The following is a 25,120-nucleotide window of genomic DNA, read 5'->3' on the forward strand; positions in this document are numbered from 1 at the left end:
TCCCCAGCCCTTGCTCCACACCATCCCCTCCATGCCCTCCTCTCCCCTAATTCCCTCCCTTCCTCATTGCACTCCAGCCACACCAGGCTTCTGGCTGTTCTTTAAGGCAGTTCCTACCTCAGGGCCTTTGCACATCCCGTGAGCTCTGCCTGGTACATTCCTTCCCTGATATTGTTAGGACTCCCTCCCCACCTCCCTCCGTTTCTTGATCAGTGTCACCTTCTCAGTCTTTCCCATGATACTCTATTTATTGCTTTAGGAATCCTGACATTTCCTATTCCCTTCCCTGCTTTATTTTTCTCTTTATTTTTCAAGCACAAGCTACATCTCCATATATATATATTAATATTTATGTATTTATTTATCTGTGTTGAGTCTTAGTTGCCACTTGGGTGATTGCATCTTCTGCATCCACTTGGGGAATTTTAGTTGCGGCATGCAAACTGAGTTATGCCACACGGGATCTAGTTCCCTGACCAGGAATGGAACCCGGGCCCCAGCATTTGGACAGCAGAGTCTTAGCCAAAGGACCACCTTTACATATTGTATTTTTGTTTCTGTTGCTCCTACTATTAATAAATGATTTCTGTGTGATAGCAAGAAATTTGGTCTATTCTGTTCATTACTGTGTCCCCAGCACCTGGAATGACACTTGGCTCACAGTAAGCTCTTATTTATTTATTTATTTATTTATTTTTTTAATACGGCCGCCGCCACACCGGGAGCGCCCGGCAGCGGCCTCATCCTCCACGTTCCCACCGGACCGGCGCTGGCCCCTAAGCTCTTATTTAAAAAAAAAAAAAAAAAACTTAAAAAAAATTTACTTGTTTATTTTTGGTTGTGCTGGATCTTCCCTGCTTCTTCTTGTTGTTCAGTCGCTCAGTCGTGTCCTACTTTTTGAGACTGCATGGACTGCAGCACTCCAAGCTTCCCTGTCCTTCACCATCTCCCAGAACTTGCTCAGACTCATGTCCATTGAAATGATGATGCCATCCAACCGTCTCATCCTCTGTCGAACCCTTCTCCTTCTGCCTTCAATCTTTCCCAGCATCAGGGTCTTTTCCAATGAGTTGGCTCTTTGCATCAGGTGCCAAACTTCAGCTTCAGCATCAGTCCTTCCAATGAATATTCAGACTGATTTCCTTTAGGATTGACTGGTTTGATCTCCTTGTGGCCCAAGGGATTCTAAAGAGTCTCCAGCACCACAGTTCAAAAGCATCAATTCTCTGGCGCTCAGCCTTTTTTATTGTGCAGCTCTCACATCCATGCGTGACTACTGGAAAAACCATAGCTTTGACTATACCAACCTTTGTAGGCAAAAATCATGTCAGGATTCCTAAATGCTTTTTAGTAAGCTGTCTAGGTTTGTCATGGCTTTTCTTTCAAGGAGCAAGCATCTTTAAATTTCATTGGTACACTCACCGTCCACAGTGATTTTGGAGCCCAAGAAAATAAAGCCTGTCACTGTTTCCATCGTTTCCCCATCTATTTGCCGTGAACTGATGCGACCGGATACTGTGATCTTCATTTTTTGAATGCTGAATTTTAAGCCAGCTTAAAGCTCAACATTCAGAAAACTAAGATCATGGCATCCAGTCCCATCACTTCATGGCAAATAGATGGGGAAACAGTGGAAACGGAGGCTGACTTTATTTTTCTGGGCTCCAAAATCACTGCAGATGGTGATTGCAGCCATGAAAATAAAAGACACTTACTCCTTGGAAGGAAAGTTATGACCAACCTAGATAGTATATTTAAAAGCAGAGACATTACTTTGTCAACAGTAGTCATGTATGGATGTGAGAGTTGGACTATAAAGAAAGCTGAGCACTGAAGAATTGATGCTTTTGAACTGTGGTGTTGGAGAAGACTCTTGAGAGTCCCTTGGACTGCAACGAGTTCCAACCAGTCCATCCTAAAGGAGACCAGTCCTGGGCATTCATTGGTAGGACTGATACTGAAGCTGAAACTACAATACTTTGGTCACCTATTGCGAATAGCTGACTCATTGGAAAAGACCCTGATGCTGGGAAAGATTGAGGGCCGGAGGAAAAGGGGACGACAGAGGATGAGTTGGTTGGATGGTATCACCAACTCAATGGACATGGGTTTGGGTAGACTCCAGCAGTTGGTGATGGACAGGGAGGCCTGGCGTGCTGCAGTTCATGGGGTCACAGAGAGTCGGACACGACTGAGCGACTGAACTGAACTGAACTGAAGAATTTTCCATAGTTTAAAGCGCTTGCTGCTAAGTCGCTTCAGTCGCGTCCGACTCTGTGCAACCCCATAGACGGCAGCCTACCAGGCTCCGCCGTCCCTGGGATTCTCCAGGCAAGAACACTGGAGTGGGTTACAATTGCCTTCTCCAACGCATGAAAGTGAAAAGTGAAAGTGGAGTTGCTCAGTCGTGTCCGACTCTTCGCGACCCCATGGACTGCAGCCTACCAGGCTCCTCCGTCCGTGCGATTTTCCAGGCAAGAGTACTGGAGTGGGGTGTCATTGCCTTTTTAGCGTAACGTAAACACACAATCAAGGTCAGGTCCGCTCAGGGACGGGCCCCTTAGCGCCGGGAGCAGTTCCGTCATTTGTTTCACGGCCGCTGCCGCTAGGCAAGCCTCAGGATTTTAATTTGCAAATACCAGTGCTGAGCGCCCAGCTAGGGGGGACAAAGCAGGATCCGGCCAGGCACTCTCTCAATCCAGAAAAGCCAGGGTCCGGGAGGGGAAAGCGCGAGGTTTCTTCGGAGCACCGCCCCCTCCCCCTCCTTGGCCAGCGGTATAAAAGGACCCATGAAGCCCTGGCGCCAGTCTTGGCCGCGATCCTTGGTACCAGCTCCCCCGCCCCACCTCCGCCTGCGATGGCTCCCGGCGCCGCCGGTGCCGCGCGGCTTGCGCTCCTGGCCCTGCTCTGGACTCTGCTGCCCGGTGAGTTAGGGGCGGGGGCTGCCGTCAAGTCAACTTTGGAGACACCGGGTGCGTCCTGAAGCCGTGGGAGGACCAGCCCGCGACCGCCTGGGAATAAGGCGATTCGTACTTAGGTCGCTGTTTATGGGAAGTTGGGGTTAGAGGCACCGATTGAAAGTCAACAGCCCTGGGTTCCCATCCAGACCCTTCTTGGCCCGACTGCTCTGCGGTTTGCCCCTCCCGAGGATCTACAGGTTTTCCGCTGTAAAGTGAAGTTAATAGCGGCCACCTCTCAGCGGTTGTGTCCTGGCCCAGGAGGTGGTCTGACTGTGAGGAGGGCCACCCCAAGCTTAAGTAGACTGGGGTCCCTACCCCACCTCCCCGCCATGCACATTCTGTTCCTCACCGGTGCCCCCGGGGGAAGTCCTGGACTCTGCTCAGGGGGATTCCAGGGCTGACTTGCCCAGGGAGCAGAGATTGAGAATGGGATGCCCCAGCAATCCTTCCCCACCTTCAGTCAGGAGGAAGGGGAGAAGGGGGACAGCTGGTCTCAGATGGTGGTAACTGTCAGAAAGTAAGAGACTGGAAAATCCACACCAGCTCAACAAAGAGTTCTAATTGGGATTCCAATCTGGATTCTACCCCTTTCTAGCTGAGTAACCTCCCCTTTTGCATGGGGCTCTTGTCCATGGAATTGCCAGGCAAGAATACTGGAGCTGGTTGCCATTGCCTATTCCAGGGGATCTTCCTGACCCAGGGATCCAACGTGGGTCTCTTGCTTGGGAAGGCAGATTCTTTACCATCTGAGCCACCAGGGAAGCCCCAGCCTCCCATCAGGTTTCACCATTTCTCTCTGAAGTGGGAAGGATCCCAGAGTCACCCTTGGAGAACTCACAGAGCTGCTGTTTCCACATACCTCCATCCTAGATGGAGTAGACCTGAAGCTGAAGGCAGAGATCATTTTGAGGGGGGTCTGGGGAGGGTGGCAGGGTTAGGATGGGTGGGCTCACACAGAGATTTTTTCCGTTTGAAAGCACCATGGTCTGAGGGAGCTTATCAGAACAGACCCCCTCCTTCTTTCCTGCAGCCACTGGCTACCTGCCCTGTGCTAGCGGGTGGTGTGGTGACTGTATTCGCCCACTTTACAGGCAGGGGAAAGTGAGGGCCAGAGAGGGGAAACCACTTGTCCAAGGGAGTGGGGACCAGCCTGATTGGAGCTTCTTCACACTTGACCTCTTGGGAGGGAAACGGACACTGACTCCATGCCCCTCTTTTGCTAACATCCTCCATGGCCACTCAAGGTCCTCAGAATGAAGACCACATCCCTGGCACGGCTGAACACTGCTTACATGATCCTCCTGACTTCATTTTCCCCCAACCTATCCCCTTACTCTGCTCCAGCCACCCTGCCTCAGGACCTCTGCACTTGCTGCTCCTTTTCCTGGAGGTCATTTCCCTTTTCTCTGGAATGGCCCACCGCTGCTCTGCATCCTGATCTCTGCTCACACATTCCCTGGTCACGAAGGAACTGTCTGTTCTCTCATCCTGTTTCGTCTTTCCCGAAGCCCTTGTCAGCATCAGTTGTTAATTATGTTGTTTACTCATGAATTTTTCTGTCTCCCACACTGAAGGCAGAGTTTTGTCTTGTTCAATGCTGTGTCTCCAGCACAGGCTGGATGCAGTAATATTGATGAGCCCCAGTTGTAAGGCCTGACCCCTTCCCCCGATTTGGTTCCAGGGCCTGGAGGTGCCGGAACATCAATACATCCTTCAGAAGCCATCATACCCCGAGGAGGCTCTCTGAGGGTGAACTGCAGTATCTCCTGTGACCAAAAGGCAATTTTGAGCCTAGAGGCTGAATCAACCAAGAAGGTAGTGGACCGCAGGAACAACTGGAAGGTTTTTGAACTGAGTGATGTTCAAGAAGACCACATGCTGTTGTGCATCTCAATGTGTCACAGTGAAGTGACGATGGCTTCGATGGACCTCACCGTATACTGTGAGTGGCTGGGTCCAGGGCCTGGACTAGGCAGACTGGGTGGGGGAGGTGGACAGGGGAGTCCCAGCAGGTTGGAAAGCCTTCGTAACTTGGTGAGTGGAGGCAGGGTCTCACTGACGGGCAGGAGGCCCATCTTTGGAAAGTCTGATGTCATCTGGACGCCCTCCTTGAACTCCATAGGGGTGCCCTTCAAATATGGACAGGAATTCAGAACGTTCCTGTATGCTGTCTCTCTAGGCCTCTTTAATAAGCTGAGATGGTCCTAGATCTGATTCTTTAAAAAAAAAAAACACAACACTGTGGTGTGTTTCCTGGTAGTGTGGAGGCACTGATGTGGCCTGGGTTCAGTACCTGGTCAGGGAACTGAGTCCCTACAAGCCTTGAGACCAAGAAATAGATAAATAAGTAAAAGATATGAATTAAAATTAGCCCTGAGTTTTTTTTTTTTTTTCAAACATTGTCAACAATACAAAAAACTGGTACCAACTGGTCTGGCAAGAGTGTGGGGAAGCAGACAGTCTGTGGACATTGCTGACAGAGTGGGGGTCCCAAGAGTCACAGCTTCTGGTGGGGAAGCAGACATCAGTCCCCAAAATGTCACATGTGTGGGTCCTTTGACATAGAAAACCCACTTCTAGAAATTGAGCCTATAGGTGCTCCCACTCACGAGGGAACTGAAGCAGGTAGGGGGTTATTCACTGTGGCTTGATCTGGAAGGGAAATCGCTTGCAAGTCACTCTAATGTAGGGAACTGGGGAGACGTCCCTGGTGGTCCAGCGCTTAAGACTTCACCTTCCAGTTCAGGGGGTGCGGGTTTGATGTCTGGTCTGGAACTGGGATCCCACATGCCACACAGCCAAAAAACCGAAACATAAAACAGAGACAATATTGTAACATATTCAATAAGGAGCTTAAAAATGGTCCAAGTTCAAAAAATTCTTTTAAAAAACATAGGGGGTTGAGGAGAGAAACAATGGTTCAGTCATCCCATGGAATAGTATGCAACTGTGTAAAAGAATGAGACAGAACATTTTGGGGGTATTGTCAAGTTCAAAAGAAGTAGGGTCTGCCCAGAATGACTGTCAAGGTACCACAGTGTTAGGGAGACATGGGGGTGGGGAGAGAGAGGTTGTGTTTCTGCATTAAAGAGCTCTGGACAAAAACACAGCAAAAGCAGCTGGCTGTGACAAGGGAAACCGGGGTGGCAGGGGGCGCTCCAGGAGAGGGCAGGGGATGTGTTTTCTCCATGTGCCTTTTATTTCCTTTGGACATTTGAAGTGACAGTGAGTTAGCATGACATAAGCAATAAATAGATACATGAAATTCAAACTAAGAAAATAAAAAAGGAAGAAAGAGGGATTTCCCTGGTGATCCAGTGGTTATGAACCTGCCTTGCAGTGGAAGGAACACAAGTTCAATCCCTAGTAGGGGAACCAAGATATGCCTGTGAGCGACTAAGTCCATGTGCTGGAGTGATGCTCATGTGGGGGAGTGAGGGGGAACATATGGCTTCCTGATTGATTTTCACTTGACCCCCTTGGAAAGGTCTAATGATGCAATGAGGCCTGAGGGACATTCGCCTTCACAGTGCCTGAGTAGAAGGAGCTTTGGGGCAAACAGTGGCTTTGTTTCTGGTTTCGGGAATGTTTGAACAGCTGCTGGCCAAGTGAGCAAAGTCCCCAAACAATCTCAGTGGCCTCTGAAAACCCCCCGGAAACCTCCTCATAGCACCCTCTGCATCTCAGCCTGAGACTGAAAGCACCACCTTCCAGGTTTGAGTCCCGGCTCTGCTAAATTTCTCCCTCTTTGGGTGCCAGACTTTGCCTTAGTTTTTACCTCTGTGAAATGGATCACACAGTCGCACCCAGTAGCAAAGGGTCACCTAGGAGAGACTGTAGCTTGGTCCTGCCCCACTGCCAGTATTTAGATGAAGAAGCGTCTCTGGGTGGCTGAAATTTCTCTAGATTGAGTTGTAATTTTTGTAGGAGAGGCCCCTAACTGGATTTTGAAGCACGCACAGGAGTTGGTAAAAACAAGCATGCTAGACAGAAGGAACAGGGCTTCCCTGGTGATTCAGTGGTAAAGAATGTGCCTGTCAGTGCAGGAGACATAGGTTCAATCCCTGATCCGAGAAGATCCCACATGGCGCAGAGCAACTAAGCCCGTGGGTCACAACACTGAAGCCTGCTAGCCTTAGAGCCCAGAATCCCCATCAGAGAAGCCACCCCGATAACAAGCCTGTGCACCACAACTAGAGAGTACCCCCATTCACCTCAATAATAGAAAAGCTCACACGGCAAGAAGACTCAGCAGAGCCAAAAATTAAAGAATAATATTTTTTTTAAGGGTAGACAGAAGGAACAGCCTGGTCAAAAGTTTGGAGTGGGGAAACAAACTGACATGCAACTGGGGAGGTTAGAGGGACTGAATATCAATGGATTGGTGTCACTGGAGCTGAGTTTGGCAGGACTTTGAATGCCAGACTGAGAAACCGAGACCTTCTCCTTCTGTTGATAGGGAGCCATGGAGAGTGTGTGAGCAGGCAGACATCTAGAGCACAGGGCTGACCTTACAGGAAGCCAGGGAGCAGCTAACTGTGGACCCAATCCAGGTCACACATGTCGTGGGCAGTGAAGTGTACAAGAAGGGAATACTAGGGACTTCCCTGGTGGCCCAGTGGCTGACTCTACTCCCAGGGGACCAGGTTCCATCCCTGATCAGGGAACTAGACCCCACATGCTACAATTAAAGATCCTGTGTGTGCAATGAAGACCCAGCACAGCCATATAAATAAATTAAAAAAAAAATTTTTTTTTTAAAGAATGTAGTTCTCACCTTGGAGAAGGAAATGGCAACCCACTCCAGAAATCTTGCCTGGAAAATCCCATAGACAGAGGAACCTGGTGGGTTACAGTCCATGGGGTCGTAAAGAATCAGATATGACTGAGCATACACACACATTCCTCACCTTAAAAGTAACCTCATTCCAGTTTACAGTCATCCTCTTAACTTCTGAAGTGGATTAATAATAGTCTGAAGAAAAACATTATGAGTCTTCCCTGGTGGTACAGCAGTTAAGAATCTGCCTTCCAATGCAGGAGTTTCCGTCCCTGGCTGGGAAACTATGATCCCACATGCCAAAGGGCAACTGAGTCCAAGCACCACATCTACTGACGCTGGGCACTCTGGATCCCGCCCACCATAACTAGAGAGAAGCACAGTTTGCCGCAGGGAAGAGCCTTCTTGCTTCAAGGAAGGATCTGGCATGCTGCAATGAGATCCCGCACACATCAGGTAATAAATATTTAAAAGTAAATTAATAATAATAATAACAAGAGCCCTACTCTCTTTAGACCCAGTTTATAGCTTAGAAAACTCAGGCTTCCTTTCCCTAACCCTGAGGGCAGGGATTATTCAGGTGGCAAAGTCACTCCCCCACTGGCCAAAGCAAGGAAGCAGAGAAGCTAGGAATCAACTCCAGCCTCCTGACATTTTAAGATCACTGCTCTTTTTTTTTTTTTGATGCTGGCAACCTGGGGAGAAGGTGAATTCAGGTCTGAAAACCAACTCGAAGCAATGCTGCTATTTAAGTGACACTTCAGGGCCTCTTGAGAAGGCACTAGAAGTTCGAGGCCTCAAGACCCTTCCCTGGGGAGTCTGGGGAATGTTTCAGTGCTAAGCCACAGTTCACTGGGGCTCTGTTGGCAATTTCCACTGGCAGGAAGATCCAGGCTGGGAATTCTATTACCTCATGCAGAATGGAGACCCTAGCCTGTGGATACCACCCCCCCCCCACCAACAGATGGTGCCTTCAGGGGATACTCAGGCTTCGTTTTGAGTGTCTGTTCTGATATGTTTGACATTTCAGGGGATCACACAGTTCATTCAGGAACCCTTAAAAGGAAACTCCCGAAAAGCCTCGAGTCAGTGTGCCTGACTCTATTTCATTCTTTCTACAAATACAGAACACCTCCTGGGTGCCAACCGTACAGCTGGGGACAAAACAGACAAACACCCCTGCCCTCCTGGGCTGACATTCTGTGGTTTCTCTACCAATGAAGTCAGTCGATGATCTTGTATGTCAGAGGTGAGAGCTGCCGTGGAGAAAAATAAGGCCACAAAGAGAAGGAAGAATTTCTCTTTTTATTTTACAGCAAAGTCTAGAGACTGGGCAGCTTAAGTGTAATGTATTGCTGGGACTCCAGGCAATAGACTTTGAAATTCCTTTCCATTTGTCAGTCTCAGATGCTGCAGTGAATAAAGAGTTGTTTTGCCTCCTTCACAACCACCTGGGGACATCTCACCAGGTTATCCTGAAGCTCTTAACATTCCGATCTGGCTTAGGTGGTTTGGGGAGTGTTCTGGGGATAAAATGGTGAGGTTTGTGGAACAGGTGTGTCCAGGGCCCCAACACACCCGCTATGGGCAGGCAGCCAGCCTGTCCTGTTCACATAACACCCCTTTCCCCTGCAGGGTTCCCGGAGCATGTGGAGCTGGCTCCCCTGCCCCTCTGGCAGCCTGTGGGTGAAGAACTCAACCTGAGCTGCCTGGTGTCTGGCGGGGCCCCCGGGCCCGCCTCTCCGTGGTGCTGCTCCGAGGGGAGGAGGAGCTGGCCCGGCAGCCCGTGGGAAAGGGGGAGCCCGCCGAGGTCATGTTCACAGTGCAGCCGAGAAGAGAAGACCATGGCACCAATTTCTCTTGCCGCTGGGAACTGGAACCTGCGGTCACAAGGGCTGGAACTCTTCCAGAACACCTCAGCCCCCAGGAAGCTCCAGACCTATGGTGAGGCACTGGGGAGCCAGCAGAGAAGATGCACTGAGGGGGATTTCTTGCTTGGGATGCGGGGTCCCTGGGAAGCAGAGGCCCCTGGCCATGGGGCTGCTGAGAAAGTGGCAACCTTGATTGCAAAGGCTTCTGGGAAGAGCATCTTCTTGGCCACTGGGGTGGAATGTTCTGGGCTGGGTGCCTGCACTGAAGGATGATCTGGAAAGGCTGTGACCCAGGGCAAGCGGTAGGTGTGTCCTGAGACAAGAGTGACCTAACCAGTTTCCCTGGAAGAGGGCGTTCCAGGCCGGAGGATGGAAATGGCCGGGGAGAGGGCTTCAGGATGTCTGTCTGCCCCCTGTTTACACCGGCTCTGTCTCGCCAGTCCTGCCATCGACCGACCCGCACCTTGAGGTCCCCTGGTTGTGGAAGTAGGCTCACGGTGGCCGGTGAAGTGCACGCTGGATGGACTGTTCCCAGCCTGGGACGCTGAGGTCTATGTCGTGCTGGGAGACAAGAGGCTGGAAACCATCGTCACGTTCCATGAATACTCCGTCTTGGCTGAGGCCTGGATCGAGGGAAACGAGGAGGAAGAGGGCACCCATTCCTTGAAGTGTTCAGTGAGTCTGGGGAATGAGATCCGGAATACACGAGAGAGCGTGATTTCTACACTTAAGTAGAAACCCAAGAGAGCCTTAGGAGGTGGGTCAGGATAACGCTGGGGCGGGTTAATGCCAGGGGCGGGGCTCACTGTGTGTGTGCCACACCTCCAGGCTTCCAGGCTCTCTCCCGGACCTTGAGCCACCCGAGGTCTCAGGATGGACTACAGTGACCATGGAGTGTGAGGCCCGTGCTGCAACTGTGGTGACACTGAACGGAGCCCCGGCTGGGCCTCTGGGCCCGAGGGCCCATTTGCAGCTCACCCCCAGTGCCCAGGACAATGGACGCTGTCTCTCCTGCTCTGCTGAACTGGAGGTGGCTGGGCTGGTGGTCCAGAAACACCAGACCCTGGAGCTCCATGTCCTGTGTGAGTGAGGCCGCTGGACTATGACCCCTAAGCTCCAAGACCTAAGAGCTCCTGCCCTCCAAGGCCCACCCCACCCCCACCCTGGTGAGGCCCTTACCCAAATTCCCGCCTAAGTCTTCTTACACATAGACCCAGAAGGTGAGTGGTGTCCAGATCCCTGATCTGCCCTATTCCCCCACTCCCCATTTGCTGTGTTTCTTCAGAAGGCCCCCAACTAGACCAGCGGGTTTGTCTGGGAAACTGGACGTGGCAGGAAGGCTCGGAGCAGACCCTGATGTGCGAGCCCCGGGGGAACCCAATCCCCAAGCTGAACTGTAGCCGGAAAGGGGACGGGGCTTCGCTGCCCATCGGGGACCTGAGGACTGTCAAGCGGGAGGTGGCGGGCACCTACCTGTGTCGGGCCACCAGTGCTCGTGGTGGAGTCACCCAGGAAGTGGTCGTGAACATGCTCTGTGAGTGCTGGAGTTTGGGGCGGGGAAGGGACTCAGAGCTTCCACTGCAGGTGCAAGGGGTTCAATCCCTGGTTGGGGTGCTGAGATCCCACATGCTGTGTGATCAGCAAAAAATAAAAAGTAAAAAAAGCCAGGCTGTTTGCCCTGCAGTTTCCCATAGATTGATATTGGCTGATGGCATCCCCTTACGTTACTTAACGTGTTCCTTTGTCACCAGTCAAATTCAAGAAATGAAAGCTATTAATTCGTTCTAGGTGGTGCTGGAGACAGTCACCAGGAGGACAGGATTCTGCGTTTCTCTTTCTGTTTCTGAGGACTACAACTGATCAAGAGGTTCACATGCCATCCACCTGATCTTACCTTTGTAAACTCTCTGACTGTTCCCTAATGATTTGCTTCTCTAGGGACAGTTGCTTGGACCTGTCATTTCATTAGCCATCTTCAAAGGGTTTCTAATCCATCTCTCCATCCTCACACTCTCTACATCTTTCTCATGTATCTTCGAAGCAAACGTACTTCCTCAAATTCATACATCCGACATTTACTGCCTTTCCCTAAGCATCCTGTCCCAGAACAGTTAAATCTGTCATGAAAGGCAAATGGAGATGGGTAGGTGTGACTCATTGTCAGCAGCATTTGTGATGTTAGTTTTAGGAGTGCATATTCTAAAGTGAAAAGCAAAAACAAACAGATTTGAATCTCAACTCCAACACTTGACACTCCAAGTAGACTCACAAATCGCCTGACAAATCTCCGCTGGTTTCATCGTCTGTAAAATGGTATGTTCGTAATCCCAACCTCGAATGCAAAATGGCCCTGCCACTTTGGAAAACAGTTTAGCAGTTTCTCGGAAAGACAAAGCTAAACTTACAATGTGGCCTAGAAATTTGTCTCCAGGAATCTACCCAAGAGAAATGAACAGGTATGTCCACACAGAGACTTGTCCATGCATATGTACAGCAGCATTTTTCATAATAGTCCTAAAGTGAAAACAACTCAGATGTCCATCAGCTGATGAATGGATCAACACAATCTGGTTCATCCATATGATGGAGTATGACTCAGCAAGAAAAAGGAACAAAATGCTGACACATACTAACATGATGGAACTCAATTATGCTTAGTGAAAGAAGTCAGACACAAAATAATGTAAATTGTATGACCCATTCTATAAAAGGTCCATAAGAGACAGATCTATAGAGACAGAAAGTAGACCGGTGACTGCCTAGGGTTGAAGGGCAGGAATGGGGATTAATTGGAACCAGGCATGAGGGTTCTTGGAGTGATGTAAGTGTTTCAAAAGTGGATAGTGGTGACAGTCACACTATTTGGCAAGTTTACTAAGGAAATATTGATTTCTCTTCTTAAAATGGGTGAAATGTTGTGGCCTCTAAATTTTGCTTCAGTAAGCTTATTTAATGGAGAAGGTGATGGCACCCCACTCCAGTACTCTTGCCTGGAAAACCCCATGGGTGGAGGAGCCTGGTAGGCTGCAGTCCATGGGATAGTAAAGAGCTGGACACGACTGAGCGACTTCACTTTCACTTTTCACTTTCATGCATTGGAGAAGGAAATGGCAACCCACTCCAGTGTTCTTGCCTGGAGAATCCTAGGGACGGGGGAGCCTGGTGGGCTACCGTCTATGGGGTCGCACAGAGTCGGACACGACTGAAGCGACTTAGCAGCAGCAGCAGCAGCAAGCTTATTTAAAAGAGAATTCAGACCTCTAAGTCCATATTGAATACTCTATTTTGTTTCTACCCTCGGAGATCTTACATGACAGTAGGAGACACAAGCCATATAAGCACGTATATGATACAATGTTAGCACGTCATTTCCATTCTTGAAAACAGCGTGGAGGTTCTTCATGGGATTAAATGTAAAACCACCATATGATCCAGCAATCCCACTTCTGGGTATATATCCAAAGGAAATGAAATCACTCTCTTGAAGAAATATCTGCACCCCCATGTTCTTTGCAGCATTCCTCATAGTAGCCAAGATACAGAAAAAAACTTCAGCATTTGTCAATGGATGGTTGAATAAAGCAGAAGTGCTACAGGGCCTTCCCTGGTAGTTCAGTGGTTGGGAGTCCGTGCCTCCACAGAGAGGGGCACGGGTTTGATCCCTGGTCGGGGAAGTAAGATGCCACATGCCATTTGGTGTGGCCAAAAAGAAGAAAGGGATCATCAGACACATATACACACAGGAAATATTATTCAGCCATCAAGAAGGAGATCCTGCCATTTGCAACAACATGGATGAGCCTGGAGGCCATCATACTAAGTGATATAAGCCAAACACAGAAGCATAAATACCATATGATTTCATTTACATGTGAAATTTTTAAAAATCAAATGGACAAAAGCAGAGAGTAGAAGGGTGGTTGCCTGGGGCTGGGGGCAAATTTGATTGAAGGATTTAAGCTTTCAGTTGTTAGATGAGTAAGTTCTGAGGATTCAATGTACAGCATGGTGATTATAGCTAATAATACTGCATCGTGTAGTTTGACGGTAGTATTCTTACTATTCATACAAAAAATGCTAGCTAAGGACATCCCTGGTGGTTCAGTGGTTGAAACTCTGTGCTTCCATTGCAGGGGGTGCAGGTTCAGCTGCTGGCTGAAGAACTAAGATCCCTCAGGCTGTGTGGTATGGCCAAAAAATGAAAAAGAGAACCAAGTGAGGTGATGAGTGCATTAGCTCGACGGTGGTAGTCATTTTACAGTGAGTATATATATATATATATCAGATCATCATGTTGTACACCTTAAATATATGCGATTTCTATTTGTCAATTACATCTTAATAGAGCCGGGGGAAATGCTTTTTAAACTTTCAAGTGGAGAAGTTGTGAAATACAGCTCCCTGGGCCCTACCAGGACCTGCAGAATTTGCCTCCAGGGCCCAGGACTCTGCATTTTCACCCTGGCCCTCTCCTGATGTGCCCCATCCATGACTTAACTGTTTTCAAAAGGCTGATTTGGGGCTGCTTTTAGGCTCTAAGATACTGTAAGATATTGCCCAGAGGCAATATGGCCAGGACAAGACCGTTGCTTTGTCACTTTCATGGGGCTAAATCGGTCCTTCTCTTCCCAGGTGATTCCACAGCCCCAGGGGACTTCTGACAATGTCTGAGACATTTTTGTTGTTCCCCCTGGGGTGGGGGTGCTGCTGGCATCTAGTATCTAGACAGAGGTCAAGGATGTCCCTAATGCCCCAAGTTATTACTTTTCTTTAATAGTCACAACACAGAGTACAAAATAAAGTGGTAGTTTCTTTACAGTCAGCCAAAATGGCCATCTGGTGTGTGGGCCCGGCCGTGTGACCACAGTGACTCATTGACTGAACAGCTCCTCCCTGAAAACCTCTCTGGGATGCCTCTCAGGACTGGCTTCAGCGCTCACAACACACTCTTCAAAAGTCCTTGATGGACATAAATTGTGATCCTTAAAGCATCATATTTGACCGAGAGAAAAAGAAAAAACTGACAGTCCCAGTGGTTTGAATTCCATGTTTCCAGTGCTGAGGGTGCAGGTTTGATCCCTGGTTGGAGAACTAAGATCTCACATACCTGCTTGCATAGCTGAGTCACTTTGCTGTGCATCTGAAACTGACACATCATTGTAAATCGACTATATTTCCATTAGAAATAACAATACATTTTTGATTTAAAAAAAAGTAAAAAGGCAATTTGGAGCAAGTATTAGGAAAGGATACAGAGGCTGAGTGGGAAATGCTGAGCTAAACCCAAATCATTACCAGCCTCTCCCTCTGCCTCTCATCAGTCCCGCAGGGAACGAAGGCCCTAAGAAAGACAATTCTTTTGCTCTGACAGCTCCCAGCCTAGTCATAGAGATGCTTAATAGGGTTCAGCACGGCTGAAAACAGGGAACAGGGTGAAGAAAGAGGTCAGAAGTTGCTGCTCCACACTGCAATTCTTTGGCCAGATCAAGGATGAAAAAGGCATCAGAAAAAGTGATCCCTAACTTTCCTGGTGGTCCAGTGGTTAAGAATCTGCCTGCCAATGCAGGGGACACAGGTTCAATCCCTAATCCGGGACGGTTCCACATGTGGCTGAGAAACAGCCCATGCACCCCAACTACTGAGCCTGCACTGTAGAGCCTGAGCTCCACAGCGAGCGTATCCACCACAAGGAAGGAAGCCTGTGAACCACAGCTAGAGACTAGCCCCTGCTTGCCACACCTAGAGAAAATCCACGAACAGGAATGAAGACCCAAGCAGTCAAAAATAAATAAATAAATAAATTTAAAAAGGATTCGGTGTCAGGATGTGCTAATAATCAGGGCATAATGTGTGAATTCATTTCCTAGGCTGCTTTAGCAAAGTAGCACAGACGAGGGCTTCAACAATAGGACTGGGATTTCCCTCCTAGTCCAGTGGTTAAGACTGACTGCTTCTACTGCAGGGGGCATGGGTTGGATCCCTGGTGGGGTAAGTTCTACCTGCTACACGGTAAAGCCAGAAAAAAGAAGAAGAAGAAAAAAAAACTAATAAATGTAGTAACCTGATTTTTAAAAAACAAACAAATAATAGAACTGTACCATCTTATAGTTCTGGAAGTCAGAAGTCCGTGATCAAGATGTCAGCAGGAGACTTCCCTGATGGTCCAGTGGTTAAGAATCTGCCTGCCAATGCAGCGGACACAGGTTTGAGCCCTCAGAGGACACAGATTCAGTCCCTCCTGTAGGAAGTTTCCACATGCCATGGAGTGGTTGGGCCTGTGTGCCCCAGTTAAACCTGCCCACCTAGATCCTGTACTCTGCAACAAGAGAAGCCACCGCAATGAGAAGCCCAGGCACTGCAACTAGAGAGTAGCCATTGATCACTGAAACTAGAGAAAGCCTCCACAAAGCAAGGAAGACCCAGCTTAGTAAATAAATAAACAGTGTTAAGGAAAAAAGATGTCAGCAGGGTTGGAACGTCCCTGGTGTCCAGTGGTTAGGACTCTGTGCTTCCATTTGCTGGAGACATGGGTTCAAGGCCTGGACAAGGAACTAAGATCCTTGCATGCCTGGTAGCCCAGCCAAGAAAAAAATACGTATCAACAGGGCTGATTCCTGTTGAGGCTGTGAGGCAGGCTCTGTCCCATCCCTGTCCTCTATCTTCAGGTGGTTTGTTGGTGTCCTTTGCATTTCTTTGCATATCCACTGGGCTTTACTGGTGGCTCACACAGTAAAGAATCCACCTGCAATGCAGGAGACCTGGGTTCCATCCTTGGGTTCTGAAGATCCCCTGGAGAAGAGAATGGCTACCCACTCCAGTATTCTTGGCTGGAGAATTCCATGGACATAGGAGACTGACAAGCTACAGTCCATGGGGTCGCAGAGTCAGACATGACCAAGCGACGAACACTCTGCACTTCTTTATTTGATTGATCACCAGGATCTCTGTCCTCATCTTCAAAGGGCGTAGTCCCTGTGTGTGTGTGTGTGTTCAAATTTCCCCTTTTTATAAGAGCACCAGTCATGTTCAGTTAGGGCCCATCCAAATGATCTTCCCTGAACTTGAGGATCTGCAAAAATCCTGTTTCTAAATAAGATCACAATCTGGGGGTCAGCACTTCCCCCCCACCTCTGCCTGGGAAGAGAAGTAGTTGAACCCATGACAGGATGGAGCAAGACTGGCCATGTGGACTGTGGAAGCAGGCACATGTGGCTTTACCACATGTCCTCTTCACTGTTGCCTATTTTGAAATTCTCTGCAATTAAAATATTTTTTTAAAAAGAGAGAGAGATGGGTGAAGAGATTTCTTCAGGGGAGCTGTTGCTGCATGCAAATCCCTATCACACTGGCACTTCCCTGGTGGTCCTGTGGTTGGGAGTCCATACTTTCACTGCTCCTTGGGGTTCAATCCCTCCTCAAGGAACAAAGACCCCACTTGCCCTGCAGTGAAGCAAAACAAAACAAACCAAAAAAAAACACCCTATCATACACTTTTAGGACATAGGTTAACCCAGAGCCCAGAGAGAAAGAAGACTTCATAGCATTTGAAATATATCCTAAAGACAGAACACCCAAGACTGAGACTGACTTTGGCTTAAGAAAGCTCAAGTGAGGTGATGGGGCTGGGATCTGATATCCTGGAGATCCAGAGGGCAAGAGGAAGGGGGCTGTGATGTAGAGTGAAGGTGTCTGCTTTTTGGTGGTTGGTGTGGAAGGGCTTCCCTGATGGCTCAGATGGTCAAGAATCTGCCTGCAACGCAGAAGACCTGGGTTTGATCCCTGGGTCAGGAAGATCCCCTAGTGAAGGGAATGGATATCCATTCCAGTATTCTTGCCTGAGGAATCCCACGGCCAGAAGAGAGTTGCTTCAGTCCATGGGCTTACAAAGAGTCGGACATGACTGAGTGACTAACACACACACACACACACACCTGGATGCCCACTAGGAGAGATGAGAGGGTAGATTGACCCCAAGGGCTGAGAAAAGAGCCACAGCCCATACCAGAGGTGCCTCCATCTCATACTTCCTTGGTGATCAGATGGCTAAGACTGCTCTCTCAAGGCAGGTGTGTGGGTTCAAAACCTGGTCAAGGAACTAGATCCCACATGCTGCAACTAACACCCGGTGATGTGTGCATGCTGTTATGTCCGACTCTTTGTGACCCTATAGACTGTACCCCCACCAGGCTCCTCTGTCCATGGGATTCTTCAGGCAAACTACACTGGAGTGGGTTGCTGTACCCTCCTCCAGGGAACCTTCCCAACCCAGGGATCAAACCCCAGGCTCTTCTATCTCCTGCATTGATAGGCAACTTCTTTACCACTAGCGCCACCTGGGAAGACCCGGAGCAGACAAATAATAATAATAATATATTTAAGAAAAAAGATGCCTCCATCTAGCAACGACGTACCCAGGAAAGACGAAACCTCAAAAAGTTGCTCAGAACACGAGCACACTGCTGGGGAACCTAAGGAAGGGGAAGCTGCCAGCCCAGGAGGAACTGCTCTGCGATGCCTCCTTACACCTCGGTAGGAGAGACCCAAAGGCTGGTGAGAGGAGGCAAGGGGGACAGACAGAGGGTCAAGAGCTGGGGGACCAGGCCCTTCTGCTCTAGGAGGGCCTCCAGCCGGGAGAAGCCTGACCTGGGCTCCCATCCAACACCAAGTTCAGAGATTTGAACGTGAGGCTGATGTGGACCTGAGTTCCAGGCAGGATTCGCAGCCAGTGGCATGGCAGAGTCCGCCACAGAATAAACTTTCAATGAGCTATGGTTTTTCCAGTAGTCATGTATGGATGTGAGAGCTGGACTATAAAGAAAGCTGAGGGCCGAAGAATTGCTGCTTTTGAACTGTGGTGTTGGAGAAGACTCTTGAGAGTCCCTTGGACTACAAGGAGATCCAACCAGTCCAACCTAAAGGAGATCAGTGCTGAATATTCATTGGAAGGACTGATGCTGAAGCTGAAACTCCAATACTTTGGCCATCTGTTGGGAAGAACTGACTCATTTGAAAAGACCCTGATGCTGGGAAAGACTGAAGGCAGGAGGAGAAGGGGATGACAGAGGATGAGATGGTTGGATGGCATCACCGACTCGATGGACATGAGTTTGAGTAAGCTCCGGAAGTTAATGGGCAGGGAAGCCTGGTGTGCTGCAGTCCATGGGGTCACAAAGAGTCAGAAACGACTGAGTGGCTGAACTGAATTGAACTGACCTGAGTGGATGGAGGAGCCAAGTTCTGTTTCGATCAACATCCACACACCACGCAGTTTTGCTTTCCACTCTTGGGCTGTTATGAGGAACCATGATGTGAGAGTGAATTCATCTGTGGGGAAAAAGGAGGAAGTCTGTGGTCCTGACCAGGAAGTTTGAGGTGGGATTGTCCGAGCTCAGTCGTAAGGAAACAGACAACTTGCAACTACTGCTATCTGTTCTCCTGTGCAAAAATTGGTCTTTTGAATTTTATTTATCCATCTATTTATTTACTTATTCATTCTTTTGGCCGTGCCAGGTCTTTGTTGGGGCTAGTGGGCTTCTCTTATTGTGGAACATGGGCTCTAAAGCTCACAAGCTCAGTAGTTTTGAGGGTTTAATTGCCCTGAGGCGTGTGGGATGTTAGTTCCCTGAGCGAAGATTGAACCTGTGTCCCCTGCATTGGAAGGCAGATTCTTAACCACTGTACCACTAGGGAAGTCCCATGAATGATGTTGGGTTTGTTTTTTGTAGTTTTTATTTATTTATTTTTTATTGCGTCAGTCTTTAGTACTTGCAGGCTTTCTCTAGTTGCAGCGAGTGGGAAGGGGACACTATTCTGTAGTTGTGGCATGAGGGCTTCTTGCTGCAGTGGCTTCTCTTGTTGCAGAGCAGGGGTTCTAGAGCGTGGGCTCAGAATTTGTGCTGCACCAGCTAGTTGCCCCGAGGCATGTGGAGTCTTCCTGGACCAGGGATTGAACCTGTGTCCCCTGCGTTGGAAGGTGGATTCTTAACCACTGAACCACCACAGCAGTCCCTAATGGTCCTACTGAAATCTCACTCCCACCCTTTGCAGGATGCATTACCATCCCTTTCTGCAGCTGAGGCCATCAAGGTATCACCAGTGACATGGCTTGCTCAAGGTCACAGCTGGTGGCTGTGCCCTTTGGCCCCATCCTCTCAGCAATTGCTGGTCCCTGAACATCCAAGCTGTACATCACAGCTCTGTTTTGGTCTCATCCACTGGACATGTCAGAAGTACTGGGGAGCCACAGTGAGATACCACTTCCCACTCTAGTGGCTCTGACAGTAAAGAATCTCCCTGCAGTGGAGGAGACCTGGGTTCAGTCCCTGCATTAGGAAGATCCCCTAGAGAAGGGAATGGCTACCCACTCTAGTGTTCTTGCCTGGAGAATTCCATGGACTGAGGAGCCTGGTGGGCTACAGTACATTGGGTCACATAGTTGGACATGACTGAGCCACTAATCACATCCATTAGGATGACAATGACCATAATAATTAAACAAAATATATGTTGGCAAAGATGCAGAGAAATTGGAACCCTGGAATCTTTGTATGTTGCTGGTGGGAATGTAAAATGGTTCAGCTGCCAGGAAACACAGTCTCACAGTTTCTCAAAACGTTCACCATGAAATTACCATGTGACTCAACATTTCCACTCCCAGGTAGACACCCAAAAGAAATGAAAAGATGCTCATACAAACACTTGTACAGGAATGCTGATAGCACCATGATTCAGAATAGCCAAAAGGTGGAGGCTACCAAAGTCGTTCCATGAATGAAAAACAAAACCTGATTTGGCCTTACAGTGGAATGTTACTCAGACCAGGGCCTGAACAGTACGGCGGTTCCTCGATTCCTTGGAAAATTAAAAATAGAACTACCCAAAACATTGTAAGTCAACTCTATTTCAATACATATATAGAACTAATGTATGCTCCAGCCAGTCCTCTCCTGGGTATTTATCTGAAGGAAACAAAGCTGTTCTTTTGAAAAGACAGATGAGAATTCCCTGGTAATCCAGTGTTTGGGACTTGGCACCTTCATTGTGGGGGCAGGGTTCAATCCCAGGTCAGGAAACTAAGAGCTCACAAAAGTGCAGCTTAAAAAAAAAAAAAAAGGAAAGAAAAAAAGAGGACTTCCCTGGTGGTCCAGTGGTTAAGAATCCACTGTCCAATGAAGGGGTTGCGGGTTTGATCTCTGAATAGGGAACTTGCCACAGGGCAATTAAGCCTGAGTGTGGCAACCAGTAAGCCTGCTGGCTACAATGAAGAGCCTGGGAGCCAGAAAAGTAAAAAGATGTCTGGACCTTGTGTTCCTAGCCCTGTTACAAGCTGGGGGATGAAATCCTCTAGTACCTTCCATAAAAGCAGTGGGAAAGGAATCCTGGGTTGGAAGAACAGCATGTACGGAATGCTGAGAATAAGTGAAGTTCATTCATTCAACCAATACTATTGACCGTCTGCCTCTAATGACTGGACGTTGATTCACGTGCTGAGGCTGAGAGATTCCCTGGCCTTCTGGCACTCACGCAAATGGAAGTGATATAATCAAGTCAGTCAAAAGAATTTCAACCAGTGGATGAGTTTCAGTAATGAAACCATTAGAGCAAGTGACAGGGAATGATTAGGCTGTAGCCCAGGATGGAAGGGGCCAGAGGAGCATTGGGAAAAGGTTTTTTTTTTTAAAAAAAAAAAAAGAAAACAAAACTTCCCTGATTCTGGGAAAGATGGAAGGCAGGAGCAGAAGGGGAGGACAGAGGATGAGATGGTTGGATGGCATCACCAACTCAGTGGACATGAGTTTGAGCAAACTCTGGCAGTTGGTGATGGACAGGGAAGCCTGGCATGCTGCAGTCCATGAGGTCGCAAAGAGTTGGACACGACTGAGCGACTGAACTGAACTGAATGTATTTATTTATTTATCTATAGTTGCACTGGGTCTTCGTTACTGCTTGGACATTTTTCTAGTTGGGGAGAGCCGGCTTCTCATTGCAGGGGCTCCTCTTGTTGTGGAGCACAGGCTCTAGGTGTGAAAGCTTCAGTAGCTGCAGCACTTGGGCTCAGTAGTTGTGGTGCATGGGCTTAAATGCTCCGAGGCGTGTGGGATCTTCCTTGACTAGGGAAGGAACCATTGTCCCCTACATTGACAGGCAGATTCTGATCCACTGTACCACCAGGGATGTCCTCTGGAAAGGCTGTAAGTGGAGGCTGAGACCCCAAGAAAGGGCTGGCTCCGTCAGGGATGAGAGGAAGTGAATTCCAGTTCAAGGGAACAGCAAGGTGGTCCCACCTGAGCTCAGGATGAGTTCCGAGCAGGCACAGTGCCTGGAGTGGGGTTTGGGTACTTCTGCTCTGGTGCACAGCCTCTGGTCTGCACTGGAGCCATTCCTCCCTTCCTGAGACTGCCTGGCACCCTGGAGGAAGCCCTGCCCTTCCTGATGGCTGTGGAAAGGGGATGGGGGAGCATCTGCTTCCCTTTCTTTCAAGAAAGCACAAAGGGAATGTAGACAGAGAGTGCAAGTTTATTCTGCCAAACTGTCGCTCATTATCATCCCATCCTCATCTCAGGAAATGGCCCTCCACCCTCACAGGATATCAGAGCAGGACAAGGAGCTGACCTTGACTCTGCCCTGCTTCCAAGTCCCAAAAGTGCAGTGTGCCTGCTGCCAAACTGAATGCCAAATTGGATCACGTCTCCAGTCTCCATGGCCCACTCCAGGCTCCATCATTGCTCCCAGTTTCCTGAATCCACCCTGTCCTCCACCAAACCTCTCCTACACACACTGTAGCTACTGCTGTCTCAGGAGGGTACCTGTAAATGCCTGAGTCAGGGGTGTCTCCCCTCTGCTCAGAACCCTCCACAGCTCCCACTTCACTCAGAGGAAAAGCCAAAGTTTTCCCCAGCCCATGTTCTACCCATTCCCTCCCTACCCGCCTCTCCCCCAATTCCCTCCCTCCCTGCACTCCAGCAACAGCAGCCTCCTGGCTTTTCCTTAAGTCAATTCCTACCTCAGGGCCTTTGCACATCCAGTGTACTTTGCCTGGTACATTCCTTCCCTGATATAATCAGGATTCACTCCTCACCTCCCTCTATTCCTGGTTCAATATCACCTTCTCAGTCTTTCCCAGGATGCTCTATTTAGAGTTTTCTGAACCCTCACATTTCCTATTCCCTTCCCTACTTTATTTTTTTCTTAGCACCAAGCACAAGCTACGTCTCCATATGTTTTATTTTTTAAACATTTATGCATTTATTTATCTGTATTGAGTCTTAGTTGTTGCTTGGGTGATCCTCCATCTTCTACTTCCACTTGGGGAATCTTTAGTTGAGGCATGTGAACTCTTAGTGATGCCACGTGGGATCTAGTTCCCTGACCAGGGATGGAACCTGGGCTGGGGCTTTTGGACAGTGGAATCTTAGCCAGTGGCCCACCAGGGAAGAGTCCCTTTATGTATTTTATTTTTGTTTCTGTTGCTCCTACTTTTAATAACGATCTCTGCATGATGGCAGGAATTTTGGTCTCTTCTGTTCATTACTGTGCCCCCAGCACCTGGAATGATGCCTGGCACACAGTAGGTTCTTTAAATTTTCTTTTTGTTTTTCATTGTGTTGGGTCTTCTTTGCTGTGTGGGCTTTTCTCTAGTTGTGGAGAATGAGGGCTACTCTCTAGTTGCAGTTCACTGGCTTCTCCTTAAAGTGGCTTTTCTCCGTGTGGAGCACAGGCTCTAGGGCGCTTGGGCTTCTGTAGTTGTAGGACGGGGACTCAGTTGTGGCTCCCAGGCTCTAGAGCACAGGCTCAGTAGTTGTGGTGCATGCGGTTAGTTGCACCGAGGCATGTGGGATCTTTTCAAATCAGAGATCTAATCTGTCTCCTCTCCATTGGCAGGTGGATTTCTTATCACTGAGCAACCAGGGAGTCCACACTCTAGGCTGTCAACACTGTTTAAGCCACTGTGGAGCTAGAGAAGGAAGAACCACGGTTTACGGTTTTTAAACATTGGAAGGACTGATGCTAAAGCTGAAACTCCAATACTTTGGCCACCTCATGCGAAGAGTTGACTCATTGGAAAAGACTCTGATGTTGGGAGGGATTGGGGGCAGGAGGAGAAGGGGACGACAGAAGATGAGATGGATAGATGGCATCACCGACTCTATGGACATGAGTTTGAGTGAACTCCGGGAGTTGGTGACGGACAGGGAGGCCTGGCGTGCTGCGATTCATGGGGTCGCAAAGAATCGGACACGACTGAGCGACTGAACTGAACTGGACTGAACTGAAACCTCCGTAAAACTTGGGCCGCGCGGGGGAGCTCTCCGCTCGCACACTTGGGGCTGGGGCCAAAACAAACAATGATCTTAACTTGCTAAAAACCCGCCGGAAAGTGACCCCAGCGGAGGATTTTCCCAGACCTTCCGAGGGACGTCCCCGGTCCCCACTCGGCACCTTTTCCCAGGCCGTTTGGGGCGGGAATTCAGCACCCTCCACCCTTAAGAAGAAAGATCCCCGTGGAAATTCCTCAGGAACAATCTGGGAGCAGCGAGGAAAGCTTTTCTGGCTGGGCAGTGACTCGCAGCCCCTTCCCCGGGGGAAGGGCTCGAGCGTCCCTGAATGATCCTCCCTTCCCAGTCTGCCGCGCGACCTTCTTGGCCTTTCTCTGGTCTCCATGGCGACAAAGCGCGCGCCCCACAACAGGAAGCCTTAGGCGGCGGGGCTCCGCGCTTGGAGACTCCAGGATCCCTAGCCTTGAAGGCGCGGTTGCCGAGTTTGTGGATGACCGGCGCAGGCGAGGCCTGAAGCCGGGGGCGATGGCATGCGGCTTAAATGCGCAGCGCCGGACCTCCCAGCATCCCGCGCCCTCTCCCTACAAATACAAATAGAACAAGCCCGGGCGAACACCCGCACAGATTGAGTGCTGGCACCTGGGGTTGGAGTTTCAGAAACTGCGCGCAGACGGCGGGAGTTTGAGCGCCCCCTCTCCTCCCCCATTCCGGGCCTGGGAGCTACCTCAGTTTCCCTGCCGAGGGCAAGGGTTCGAGCGCCCCCGCTCCCCGCCCCGGTCGAGGTCTTTGGCCTCAGTTTCCCCGCGGAGCCTGGGAACAGCAACTCGCTGCGTCAGGACCACGAGGCTTCCTTTTTTTTTTTCCTGGAAGCTGTAAAGACGCCCCCGTGGCCGAGGTCCAGGCCGAAAGGGGAAGCGATGAGTAGGGGAGTAGAAGCGCCCATCCGTGGGGGATGCAGCGCCCCGGATGTGATGCGCCTTGAGTCTTCCCCTCCAGGGTTCACAGGCGCCTGGAAGTGCCTGGGCCTGCTGCGGTCGCTTCTCGAGAAATCTCGGTGTCATCTGGGCGGGTACTTGCCCCTTAGGGCAGGGGCACCCGTGATCGAGAGCGCCCCAGGAGGATCCTGGGCCCCACCGAAGCGAGGGACGGTCCACTCGATTAGAGGCCTGCTTGTGCTGGGGAGTTAGACTTGAGTTCTAATGCCCTCGAAGCTGGAAGCCTCAGTCTACCCCT

The 25,120-nt window shown here is 49.5% G+C and overlaps 1 protein-coding gene and 1 pseudogene across 3 annotated transcripts; both read left to right on the forward strand.

The window, feature by feature from the left end:
* Positions 1–2,411: 2,411 nt before the first annotated feature.
* Positions 2,412–13,226, forward strand: LOC109561580 (intercellular adhesion molecule 1-like; annotated as a pseudogene).
* On the forward strand, positions 10,501–25,099 carry LOC139184079 (intercellular adhesion molecule 1-like). Of its 3 annotated transcripts, XR_011567523.1 has the most exons (4): positions 10,501–10,693; positions 10,900–11,145; positions 13,745–13,871; positions 23,493–25,099. XR_011567523.1 is itself a non-coding variant. In XM_070792799.1 (3 exons), exons 1-3 carry the CDS (start codon positions 10,501–10,503, stop codon positions 13,768–13,770), a joined length of 465 nt encoding a protein of 154 aa, XP_070648900.1. In that variant the 3' UTR covers positions 13,771–21,271. The 3 variants fall into 3 exon arrangements, 2 of the variants coding, with proteins under 2 accessions (XP_070648900.1, XP_070648899.1); XM_070792799.1 differs by lacking the exon at positions 23,493–25,099 and having other exon boundaries at positions 13,745–21,271; XM_070792798.1 differs by lacking the exons at positions 13,745–13,871; positions 23,493–25,099 and adding an exon at positions 11,400–13,226.
* Positions 25,100–25,120: the final 21 nt, after the last annotated feature.

The sequence above is a fragment of the Bos indicus genome, chromosome 7 (genome assembly GCF_029378745.1).
Source record: "Bos indicus isolate NIAB-ARS_2022 breed Sahiwal x Tharparkar chromosome 7, NIAB-ARS_B.indTharparkar_mat_pri_1.0, whole genome shotgun sequence".
Taxonomy (NCBI): domain Eukaryota; kingdom Metazoa; phylum Chordata; class Mammalia; order Artiodactyla; family Bovidae; genus Bos; species Bos indicus.